At 50.7% G+C, this 13103-nt stretch overlaps 1 protein-coding gene across 1 annotated transcript in view; it reads left to right on the top strand.

Moving 5' to 3' along the window:
- Positions 1-422: 422 nt before the first annotated feature.
- The window catches only part of TMEM132B (transmembrane protein 132B), a 470837-nt gene continuing 458156 nt past the window's right edge, over positions 423-13103 (top strand). Inside the window, exon 1 of the mRNA XM_061384533.1 lies at positions 423-803. Coding sequence (XP_061240517.1) covers positions 737-803 — 67 coding nt within the window. The 5' untranslated portion in view covers positions 423-736. The remainder of the gene's footprint in view (positions 804-13103) is intronic.

Raw genomic sequence — 13103 nt, 5'->3', positions numbered from 1 at the left:
CAGACTCGCTGCCCCGTTCCTAGGACCCTCCCCATCTCTCTGGTCCCGCGACCTTGGGAACTCTCGCCACTACGCCCCGAATGCGCCCGGATCTGTCCGCACTTCGCCCAGTAGGTCATCCCTCCGGCGGTCCCTGTCCCCGCCAACGCCTTGACCACCCCCGCGGGGCTTCCCAGGCCTTCTGCGGCCAGGCGCCCTCCCCCGGAGACGCCGGGGAGTGGCACGTCCCGCCGCCTATCGCCGGGCGGCCGCCTGGTGCCCGGTCTCCCGGCGGCGGGCCCCTCCCCCGGCCTCCCCGGCCCCTCCCTCCTCCCGCCTCGCCTCCCTCCTCCCTGGCTCTCGCGCGCTCGCTCACTCTCTCGCTGGCTCGAGGGGCGGCCGGCAGCTGGCGCGGGCAGAGGCGGCGGTGGTGGCAGCGGCGGCGGCGCGACCGGAATGGGACGGGCGCCGGGGCGCGGGAGTCGCGGCGGCGGCGGGGGCTGCGCAACTCGGGCCAAGTGCGGGGCGGCGGGCCAGGGCGCCGGGCGCTGAGCCCCCGCGGCCCCCTGCTCCCCGGCCGCGCACAGACGAACCCGGGAGAGCGCACTGAGGCGCAGCCAGGGAAGCGCCGCCAGCGTCGGCCGCCTGCGTCTGGGGAAGAGCGGCGCCCTGGGAGCTAGCCATGCCCGGCGCCCCAGCGTAGCCGCGGGGGCCGCTCCCGGGAGCCGCGGGCCGGGCCCACCGCGCGCCGAGGACCATGCCGCCCCCGGTCCGGGCGCCGCCGCTCGGGCTTCTGCTGGCGTTGATGGCCCTCCGGTGCCCAGGTAACGCGTTCCCAGTCCCCATCCCCGACCCCGGCCGCAGCGCACAAAGTTGGCTCCCGCACGGGGCAGCCACCTCTTTCTCAAGTCCCCGGCAGCTTGCGTCTCCCGAACTTGGACAGATCTAAGGAGACTCTGGGAACCCAGGGGTCCCCAGCACGTACCCCTTTGCCCAGCGCGAGAGCTTGCCCGCCTTCCTCCCCAAACCCCCAGCTTTCCTGCGTATCCTTTCAGCGCGCAAGAGGCAACTGACCGGGTGCGCTCAGCCTCACAAGGCGGGTGGGGGCGCGCCTCCAGGAATCGAATCGCCTCTTTGCCTTGCCTTGGGGCAATATCCCCTCCAGGACCCAGTTCCCGTGACGATTTTGCTGTGGCAGAGTCGGTGGGCCCCTTCTCTCCATTTCCTGATGCCCGCGGACGCACCGCCGGCTCCCCCAGGACACCTGCGGGGCCCCACCTTGAGGTCGCCTCGGTCGGAGCTGTCTGGCTGGTGCGCAGTCCCTCCCCAAGCCCCGCGGTACCCTCCTGCTTTTACATCCCCGCCGAAGGTGCCCCTTCCCCAGGTGATCTTCCCTTGGCTACGGCGCAGCCCGCTGTTAGCCCCCTGGAAACGCGGGCTGCCCCAGCGCCCTGACCCCAAGGCGGACAGGCAGTTCCGGGCGCGCAGAGGCGCCTGGAACGTGGTGATGCCTAGAGCCATTGCTTGGGTACCATGGAGCCGGGCTCCCCGCTGGCTTCGGCGCAGCTGTTGCCAAAACCTAGCGTGTGGGGAAAGGCAGTATAGTCAGGTATTTTGGGTCACCGCTGGAGTTTGAAAAGCTTTCTACCACCTTGGTGTGGTTACACGTTGGTTCCCGAGGACGCTTATCCTAAAATGCCAGTTCCTCCCCTCCTCCCACCCCAGGCAGCGAAGAATATCGTAAAGGCTTGAGGAACGGGGAACAGTCACCAACAGCATTCATATACATTTGGAGAGCTCGGTTCTCCAAACCTTTTAACATCAGGATCCGTGATTTGGGAGCAGGTAGCTTTTGCTTGAGACAATTTCTTCTCATCTTGTTGATAAACAAACCACACAGCCATCCAGAACGCAGCAGAAAAATACAAGTGTAACTTTTCAGCTTCAACTGTCTTGGAGGGTTGCAGTCAGGAGCCAACGTTGTTTGCCAACTTAATGTGTGATGTATTTGCATGGAAAAAGTAAATATTGTCTTGCTTTGAGATGCCTTTAAGTGACCGAAAATGTTAAATAAAACCTTCCACTCGGAGAAAGCCTTCTGTCAGAGATATCCATCGGAGTTCAGCTTTGGCTCGATTTAGAGAGCGGTGTTGGGCTTAACTGTGGATGAATCTTCAATCTGCTTGGCTAATAAGCAGCTCTGATCTGTGTTCAGCTCTCCGTGGTCCTCTGTGGTACCAAAGAGAGGCTGTTTGCTGGGGCTGAGGCTGTTTCCTCTTAGCCGAAGCCCTGGAGCCTGTTCTCCAAAGTGCACAGTCCCCTTGGACTTGAAAATTGCAGTTTTTGTCTCGATTTTGTTTCTGAACAGGGTGGAGGGGTGGGGGTGGTCAGAGTTTGCCTGGATGTGCTGCTAAGTGAAGATGAGAAATCTCCCAGAGAGGCTGCCTGCCTAATGCTTTGGAAGGGAACATGGTGAACCCTGGCTTCCCCCTCCACTAGCAACAGAAGAGCTGGTGCCTGTCTCTGGGGGGCCCCGTCCTGGCTGGGAAGGTATACCATCCCTGAAACCTGGTGCTGGCCCGGGTTCCGAGTCTGCCCCCAGGTCTCAGCTGGGCAGCTCATTCTGACAGGTGCTGCTACGGCAGAAACCCCACTGCTGCCACCAGGTCCTTGCAAGCACATATAAGCCTTTCTCTGATCCCCACCAGGGACATAAAGAGACAACAGTTGATAACTCTACATTTAGCACCAGTTAGGAGAGCTGGAAGGAAAAATAAAAAGAAACAAGGCTGAAATTCCTGAAAGATACTTAGCTGCCTATCGTTGGTTGAAAGGTTCGGAGGAATTAGCTAGAGCATCCTTCAGGGCTGATTGGATTTTCTGGTTAATTTCTGGCGTGGTTTCCCAACCCATTTGACTGAGGCTCCAGGAGAGGGGCTGGAAGAGTTCAGAGGCGAGGAAGGACACACTCTCTTCCCCCATCACAAACGGGCTGTCTGCTTTATGCCCCCCTCCCCCCTCCTGCGTGGGTCGCTGCCATGGTAAAGAGTGTGGTGGGTGTACTTCTTTGAGCCTTGCAAGCGCTTAAACATATGGGACTGTACTTGGTAAGAGTCAGCACAAGTCCCCCGGCTTAGCGACTAGGGGGCCCCCATTATTCAAGCCACTTTTGTGCACGCTATGGCTTTGCAAATTAGCGGCGCTGTTCCAGTGCCTGCTGGGGAAAATGGACGTGCCTTGCTCCATTGACCCATTGTGCTTGGGGTCTAATAAAATCAGGGTGGGTGGGGAACCCCCGACAGAGGGTCCTTGTGAGTGGCAGAGCCTGCTAGTCTGATGGGAGGGTGGGTGGGGGAGACTTTGGCTTCAAGGCAGAGATGCTCTTAGCCGTGCCTGGCACCTTGGCGTGGCATGTGGTATATTTCTTTCTCTTTACAATAGTGATTTTTGAGGGGGGGTTGCCTGTGTGTGGTGTTGCTCTTTGGAGAGGTGGCCTTGGGGATGACGGCGAGTGGTATGCCAGTGCTGTCGCGCCCCCCACCCCCTCCAGTGATTTAATGGCTGTACCGTGGAGGTTCCCAGAGTAAATCATTTCATTCTGCCTTCCTTACCCCCGCCTGCCACCGGATGCAGGGAACTTGGGAGGCATGAGGCTTCTGCATGAGCTGCGATGCTTGAAGCCAACAATGAGGGAAGTGGTTGCCATGGTCCAAAGGAGCACAAGAAACCCCTCGTTTGTTGACGTGAAATCTGAGAGGGTGGTCTCTGGGCCGGTAGAGCTCTTGCAGGGGCCTTGTGCCTGGATGTAAGCGCACTCTCCCCCACCCCCCATTGTGTGTGGCTGTGCACCTCCTTTTTTTTCTCCTGGCTCTAAAATTGAATGGGGATGGAGAGAGTGCATTTCCCTTTGAAGCTATGGGATTCAGCAGATGAATCACCTCCCATCACCATAGGGAGATGGAAGCACCCTGGCACCTGAGGCAGCAACATGGGGTGGTAGTGGTCCCACCAAGTCTTTCCAGAGTAAATGGTTGGACTTGGAGAGCAAGAAGTGTTCTGGAGCATCTCCTCCAACAACCCTCTCTGCAAATGGCAAAGGAGACTCAGGCATGGAAAGTGACTTGCTCAGGGTCACACAGTGAATTGGTGACAGATCGGGGCTCATGCCTCCTGTAATTTCTCTCTCTCTTTTTTTTAAACTCCTCGCCCAGGACTTTTCCACCCTACACAGAGGAGCCTTTCTGGTCAAGGAGTTCTACTTTCTGGTCCTTCAGAGGACTGTGACTCCATTTAAGGAGCCCAAGGTCATGAAAATGACAGCTGCTGGGGGTGGCCAAAATAGCAAATGTCAACTCAAAAGGCAGGTAGCAAATCATCACAGTGACAATGGTGATGGTGGTGGTGGTGGTGGTGATGTTGGTGATGATGATGGTAATGGTGGTGGGATGATGGGATGATGGTGATGGGATCATGATGACGGTGATGGTGATAATGGTGATGGGATGATGATGGTGGTGGTGATGGTGATGTTGGTGATGATGGTGATGATGACAGTGATGGTGATGATGGTGATGGGATGATGATGGTGGTGGTGATGGTGATGTTGGTGATGATAGTGATGGTGATGATGGTGATGGGATGATGGTGGTAGTGATGATGGTGATGGGATGATGATGGTGGTGGTGATGGTGATGTTGGTGATGATAGTGATGGTGATGATGGTGATGGGATGATGGTGATGATGTTGGTGATGATGGTGGTAATGGTGGTGGGATGATGGGATGATGACGGTGATGATAATGATGGTGATGGGATGATAATGATGGTGATGATGACTGTGATGGTGATGATGTTGGTGGTGATGTGATAATGGTGATGGTGATTGGTGATGATGGTAATGGTAATGATGATGGTGATGGTGATGGTAATGATGATGATGGTGATGGAATGATGTTGGTGATGATGACAGTGATGGCAATGATGGTGATGGGATGATAATGATGGTAGTGATGATGGTGATGATGGTGATGGGACGGTGATGGTGGTGATGGAGATGATGACGTTGGTGATGATGGTGATGATGACAGTGATGGCGATGGTGATGGGATGATAATGATGGTAATGATGATGGTGATGGTGATGATGGTGATGGCATGGTGATGGTGGTGATGGAGATGATGACATTGGTGATGATGGTGATGATGACAGTGATGGCGATGGTGATGGGATGATAATGATGGTAATGATGATGGTGATGGTGATGATGGTGATGGCATGGTGATGGTGGTGATGGAGATGATGACGTTGGTGATGATGGTGATGATGACAGTGATGGCAATGATGGTGATGGGATGATAATGATGGTAGTGATGATGGTGATGATGGTGATGGGATGGTGATGGTGGTGATGGAGATGATGACGTTGGTGATGATGGTGATGATGACAGTGATGGCGATGGTGATGGGATGATAATGATGGTAATGATGATGGTGATGATGGTGATGGCATGGTGATGGTGGTGATGGAGATGATGACATTGGTAATGATGGTGATGATGACGTTGGTGATGATGGTGATGATGACAGTGATGGTGATGATGGTGATGGGATGATAATGATGGTAATGATGATGGTCATGGTGATGATGGGATGGTGATGGTGGTGATGGAGACGATGACATTGGTGATGATGGTGATGATGACAGTGATGGTGATGATGGTGATGGGATGATAATGATGGTGATGATGACGGTGATGGTGCTGATGTTGGTGATGACGGTGATGATGGTGATGGGATGGTAATGATGGTAATGATGGTCATGGTGATGATGGTGATGGCATGGTGATGGTGGTTATGGAGATGATGACATTGGTGATGATGGTGATGATGACCGTGATGGTGATGATGGTGATGGGATGAAAATGATGGTAATGGTGATGGTCATGGTGATGATGGTGATGGCATAGTGATGGTGGTGATGGAGATGATGACATTGGTGATGATGGTGATGATGACAGTGATGGCGATGATGGTGATGGGATGAAAATGATGGTAATGGTGATGGTCATGGTGATGATGGTGATGGCATGGTGATGGTGGTGATGGAGATGATGACATTGGTGATGATGGTGATGATGACAGTGATGGTGATGATGGTGATGGGATGATAATGATGGTGATGATGATGGTGATGGTGATGATGTTGGTGATAACGGTGATGGTGATTGGTGATGATGGTAATAGTAATGATGGTGGTGATGGAATGATGGGGTGATGATGGATTCACATGCTTCTGAAGTTGCTCCCTGTGTTGCAGGGACCATCTCAGACTTTTCCATATCTAAACAGGGTGAAGTACTGTAATACAGGGTAAATGAACACCCTCATTATTCATAGTTTACAGATGAGGATATATTGAGGTCCAGAGATGCCAAGTAACTTGCCTGAGGTCACACAGGGTCAGGATTCCAGCCCAGGCACTGGTTTGTGCTTTATCCACCTCCTCACACAGCCGGATTTGCCTCCACAACCTTGCACGGAACTGTATGGACAAACTCGACCCACATTCCAAGGTGGTGGGTAGTTATTTCACTTTTTTTCTGCTCTATCTCTGCAACAAATACACCTATTAATTCAAGCTAAGGTTTCCAGCCATAGAAATCAAACAGATTGGCATCAGCTCTGCAGGCAACTAGGAATCCTTTGAGTTCTGTGCCCTCAAGGGATTAGACAGTTACATTAAAGGGTGAGACTTTGGCAGACAGACACCCCCCACCTCTCCATTTTGTCTCCTGCCCTGGTTCTTCTAGTTCAGTGTAGCTGAGAATCAGAAACACTGCAACTAGCCCCGATCTACACTTACCGTGCATCCTAAGCCCTCTGCTGATTTTACTTCATCGAGTCCTCAGTGGCCCCCACGGGCTCAGGACTTGTGCTTGCCCACTTTACAGATGAGGAAATGAGGCCCAGAGAGGTGCCTTGACCTGTCAAGGTCACACAGCCACAAAAGGATGGGCCAAGGATGTGAAAGCTCAGTGTATCTGCCTCAGAGTCAGCGCTCTTAGCCACTACCTTCTCTGTGTTTGCAAACACTGAGTTTTGTGGGCAACTTATTGGATTTTGAGACTAATTTGGGCCCAGGGGATTCAGGGATGTGTTTTGAGTTGGAAACAGAGCTCAGTCTTTTTTGAGAAACCCATTTTTGGGGAATTCTGGTGCCTTTAAAGACAGCTCCCTTGCTTAGGAGCCGAGGGGGGTACATTGGCAAGGCAGGGTGTGGCACTTTTTTTCAGTCCCAAATACTGTTTTGAAAATACTTGATATTTTCTAGCATTTCTAGAATGTTTATTTTAAAACTGTTGTTGTTCAGTTGCTCAGTTGTGTCCAACTCTTTGTGACCCCGTGAACAGCAGCCCTCCGGGTTTCCCTGTCCTTCATCATCTCCCAGAGCTTGCCCAAACTCATGTCCATTGAGTCGGTGATGCTATCCACACATCTCATCCTCTGTCATTCCCTTCTCCTTCTAAACTCCTTTTTAAAGTAGTTTTGCACCTTATAATTTAACAGTACTTATTTTATTAAAACTAAAAATATTTTACTGAGGTATAGTTGATTTACAGTGCTGTGTTTTAGGCGTACAGCACAGTGATTTAGTTATACATATATATTCTTTTTCAGATTCTTCCCCTTATAGGTTATTAAAAAAATATTGTTCCCTGTGCTATACAAGAACCTGTAGGTCCTTGTTGGTTATCTATTTTATATATAGTAGTATGCATATATTAATTTCATACTCTTAATTTATCCTTCATCCCTTCCCCTTTGGTAACCATAAAGTTTGTTTTCTAAGTCTATAGGTCTATTTCTGTTTTGTAAATTAGTTCATTTCCATCATCTTTTTAGATTCCACAAGTAAGCTATATTATGTGATTTCTGTGTTTCTCTATCCGGATTACTCCACTTAGTATGACCATCTCTAGGTGCATCCAGGACTTGGTGTTTTGGTAAATTGAGCCCGTGTGGAAGGCTTCAGGCTGCCTTTGGGCCATGTCTGGCCTGTGGGCATCTCTTCTTAGTTGCCAACATAAAAAGTGGGAGATGTCAGTATCTCCATCCAGGTTTCTGGCTTCTTTCAAGAAATTGGGAGATCTGAATGTAGCCCCTTCTAGCCCCCTGACCTCTCCAAGACTCAGTTTCCCCATCTGTAGAATAAGCCCTGTCTTGGTCCATCCTGGCTGTGATAACAAAGTACCACTCCCTGGGTGGGTTATAAACAACAGATATTTATTTATAATTCTTGACAGTTCTGGAGGTTGGGAAGTCCAAGGTTATGACACCAGCATAGTTACAGTCTGATGAGCACCCTCTTCCTGGTTCATAGATGCCCGTCTTCTCACTGTATCTTCACTTGGTAGAAGGGGCGAGGGAGCTCTCTGAGGTCTCTCTCTTTTAAAAATATATGATTTTTTTTTTTTTTTGCTGCATTGGGTCTTAGTTGCAGTACATGGGCTCTTTGTTGCCGTGTGCAGGGTTCTCCTGTTGTGGAGCATGGGCTCCACAGTCCATGAACTCAGTAGTCGTGGCATGCTGGCTTTCCAATTGTGGCGCTAAGACTTGGTTGCCCCATGGCATATGGGATCTTAGTTCCCCAACCAGGGATCGAACCCCTATCCCCTGCATTGTAATGTGGATTCTTAACCCCTGGACCACTAGGAAAGTCCCTGGGGTCTCTTGTAAAGGCACTAATCCCATCATGAGACTCCATCCTCATGACCTCATTCACCAAAGGCTCCCTTCCTACCGCTAGGAAAGTCCCTGGGGTCTCTTGTAAAGGCACTAATCCCATCATGAGACTCCATCCTCATGACCTCATTCACCAAAGGCTCCCTTCCTACCGTCATCACATTGGGGGTTGCGTTTCCACATATGAAGTCTGGAGGGACACAAGCGTTCAGACTACAGCGGGCCTTGAACTCTCCTGCTGATCTTGGTACAAGGTTGGGAGACACTAACAGGGAGACTGATGGAGGGGTGTCCTTCAGGGGTGGGGGGAAGAGAGGCAGGAAGGGAGGGACTGATGGGCTCTTTGCTGCAACAGTCAAACCTGCGAAGAGAAAGGCTGCCTACCAAGTGGTTTCTCACTCCATGATTTCTCTGGATTCTTGGGCCTCCCTCCAGGGTTCAGGTGTATTCCCGGATGGGGAAGGGGCACCGAGACTCAGAGGAACTCAGAGACTCACTGAGGACCCCACAGCCTGTGAGTGGCAGGGTGGGGTCTCCTCCCCAAAGTGCCTGACTCCTGTCTCCCCTCTCCGTAAGGTACCTCCATGGCTTGGAGTTTTGCCTCAGTTTCCCCACCTTCAGGCTTAGGTGCCTGTGACCTCGGGGGCTTACATTCTAGGGCAGGTGTGGTGTGACTGAGCAAGGGACAAGAAGCCAGCAAATCCATAACCAGGAACGTCTCGGACGGTAATTTATGCTCCTTGTATTCAGTACAAAGCAATGCAATGTGGAGAGTATGGGTGGTCCAGGAAGACTTCTTGGAGAAGGTGGCATTTTTCTTATCTGAGACATAACGGACCGGAATGAGCCAACCTGGAGAATGGTGACAGAGGCAGGAGGAATTCGACTCTCTGAAAGGTTCTTTGTGCGGTGCCTGGCCCGCATCAAGTGACCAAGAAGGTCATTGACCACTTGAGCTCAATCATTCATTCAACAGACATTAATCGGTGCTCAGCACTGGGGACACAGCAGGGAGCAGAAAAGACACCCCCAGCCCCACTCTGAGAAGCCATCATTCAGGCAGAGTAAGACGATAATAAACAATGGACAGATACATAATTTAATGTCAGGTGGTGATAGCCCCACTGAGAGAAATAAAGCAGGGCCTCTCGTCACTTTTATTCTCCATCCAGGTGTGTGTTTGGCATCTTCCCGGCAACTCAGGGCAGGAGGGACCCCTGATGCTCACTCTCTGCCAAGGGAAAATGGGAAAGAAGCCCAGGTTCTTTGGAGTTGAATTCTGTCATCTTCTCTTGCTCAGCCTGCCTTGGGGCCACAGTTGGGTTGCACTGAACTCCCCTCCCTCACACCTGACTCCTGAACTGATCAATTCCCTATCCTTATGTTTCGGCCCCAAAATAGTTACATTAAAAAAAAAAATCAATAGAGTCCAAGTGGATTGCTGTATTTTATTACTGAAGGTGATGGAGACTCTAGAATTGCCCAGCGCTTCTGAGCCCTGGCTGTTTTGCGGTGTTAACCTAAATTAATCTGTTGGGGGACCTCACTCATCATGGCTGTGCTTCAGAGCCCAGGATTCAGTGCCTAGGAAGGGTGACTCAGAAAATACTGCATCTCTAATGTCTGCCTGTGCTTGGAATGCCTCCCACCAGGGCTCTTAATGCACTGGAGCAAATGGACACATAAAAATACTGCTGTGGCTGCAGCCTTAAGCTTGCGGGGCTCACTCTGTGCGGCTGGCGGAGGGTCCTGGCTTTCTTTCTAGAACTCTGGAGTGGTGGAGGGGCCCTGCCTGTTCTCCAGGCTCTCGGAACCCGTGGCTCCCTTTGCCTGTTTCTCTCTGTGCTGTGCACTGTGGATGGATTTATATCTTTGGTTTGCTATGTTTCTCTCTGTAACTGTGCCATCTGCCTCTGCAAGCTCTCCTGGGTGAGCTGAGGGGGCCAGGTGAGCGGGGATGGGGGCACCTGGGCAGAGTGGTGAGGATGCTTTGGCAAAGGGGTGGAAGGGGTGGCCAGGTGGGAGGGGACTCTGCTCTCCCTGAGTCTGTTCCAAAGACTGTGCAGGAGGGAGCGGAAGGGGAGGGGCATGGTGTAGATGAAAAATGTTGTTTTCCCAAAAAAAGTTGTTTTTAGGGTGACATTGCAGTGGAACTTTTCCAGGCCAGTGGAGAGCCACTGGCTGCCTCTGGGCCATATCTGGTCTGTAGGCTTCTCTTGTTCGTTACTGGCATTTAAAAAGTGGAAGATGTCAATATCCAGGTTTCTGGCTTCTCTCAAGAAATTGGAAGATCTGGGAGCACTGGTCTGGCTCCTTGACCTCTCTGAGTCTCAGTTTCCCTATCTGTAAAATGGACCTGTGTCCCCTGTGCTGATCTTCAAAACCTCACCCCAGTTCTCTTCCTTCCTCCATTCTGCCTTTGTTCATTGACACATGTTTTCCTGTGCACCTGCGCTGTGATAGGCCTTATACTTGGAGCTGGTGATATGGCAGGTACAAGGCAGGCAAAGGTCCCTATCCTCGTGGGGCTAGCATTAAGGCACAGGGAAATAGACACTGAAATAGCTAAATAACTACGATATGCTGTTTGTTAAATGGTTGTTAATGGTTTTGGAGAAACATGAAGTGAGGAAGTGGAGAGGGAGCGCTGGGGAGAGATGTTTTGTAATTTTAAATAGCAGGATTAGGAAGGTGACTTTGAGTAAAGACCTAAGGAGGTGAGGCACCCAAGTGTTCCAGGCAGAGGGAACAGCTGGTGCAAAGGCCCTGAGGTGGGAAGGTGCCTGGCAGGTTCAAGGACAGAAAGGAGGCCACTGAGGCTGGGCTGAGTAGTAGATGAGATTATAGGGACCAGAACCTGGTAAGGACTGTGGCTTTTGCCTTGAATGAGTGAGTCTGGAATTACTGGCAGGTTTGAGCAGAGGAGATGGTGCTCTGAGTCACAGGAACCAGAAGCAGGGAGAGCCCCGAGGGGCTGTTGTAATAGTCCAGAGATGTTGGTGGCTTGGATCAAAGTGGTAGCTAGAGAGGAGGTGAGAAGTGGTGAGATTTGGGGTGTAGTTTGAAACTTGCCCTATGGGATATGCTGATTGATAGACTCATTTATTGGGAGCCAATTATATACCTACCGCTGTACTTAGAATAGGGGCCAAATCAATATATATAATTTATTTGTGGCTGCACTGGATCTTTGTTGCTGTGCATGGGCTTTCTCTAGTTGTGGTGTGCAGGCTTCTCCTTTTGGTGGCGTCTCTTGTGGAGCACAGGCTCCAGGGCACGATGACTTCCGTAGTTGTGGCACGTGGGCTTAGTTGCTCCATGGCCTGTGTGATCTTCCTGGACCGGGGATCGAACCGGTGCCCCCTGCATTGGCAGGTGGATTCTTAACCACTAGGCCACCAGAGAAGTCCCTCAAATCAATGTATGCTAACGGTGGACTTAACAAACCGAACTTAACATCTATCTGTAAGTTGGGTTTTTGTCTTTTATGCGTTCTTCCCAGTGGCCCTGGGGAGAAGGTTGGGATGGATGAGCCTGTGTTTCTGCATCTGTCAGAGAGACATAAAGACACATCATTAACAAGGATAAAGTTAAGAAGATCCTATGAGACGATAGATGTAAATGCTTCTTAGCAAGTGCCCAGCACATGCTAAGTGCTCAATAGCTAGGGGCAGTTATTAATAATGTTGGTAGGACAGTTGAGGAAACCAGTATTCAGATGTACTATTTGCCCCTGGAAATTGGAGGTGGAGGTCAGATTTGAGCTGTGAACCTCTCAGCTTTAGTGTGGGGTTCATTTTTCTTGCTGGAACCACTGATACTCTAAGAAAAAAGTCTCTCCTGTGTCCCTGATGTGATCGGCACAGTTTATTATTGTTCGTGTGCCACTGCAGGTGTGCTTGCTTTATTTAGTAGGTGTGTGGCTGAAAAGTTGTGTGTCAATCAAATTTTATTTTCTTCATCCAATTTCACAACAGTTGAGAGATGTGTAAATTCCATCTGACCCTGTGCTGGCCTTGGCTCCTATCTCATTGCTTGTGATTTTCTGTACCCATTAAACAAGGCATCACCAGGCTAGGATCCATAGACCAAATCTGGCCCTCAACCTGTTTATTGTGTAAATAAAGTTTTATTGCACCAAGCCTGTTTGTTTACTTACTATCTATGGTTGCTTTCTCACAACAAGGGCAGGGTTGAGTAGTTGTGACAGAGATCATATGGCTTGCAGAGCCTAAATAAATTGCCTATCTGGCCCTTTTAAAGACAAAGTTTGCCTTAAATGTTCAAGCAGGGAATGCTCTGTAAATGTGTGTTTATAGCACCCTATGGTCAAAACAAGTATCCCCTTTTAATATCTAAAAGATTATCCAGCTTGTTTGAAG

This window comes from Bos javanicus, chromosome 17, assembly GCF_032452875.1.
Source record: "Bos javanicus breed banteng chromosome 17, ARS-OSU_banteng_1.0, whole genome shotgun sequence".
In the NCBI taxonomy this organism is placed as follows: Eukaryota; Metazoa; Chordata; class Mammalia; order Artiodactyla; family Bovidae; genus Bos; species Bos javanicus.
Note: the sequence above shows the minus strand (reverse complement) of the source record. Positions and strands in the feature narration are given on the sequence as shown.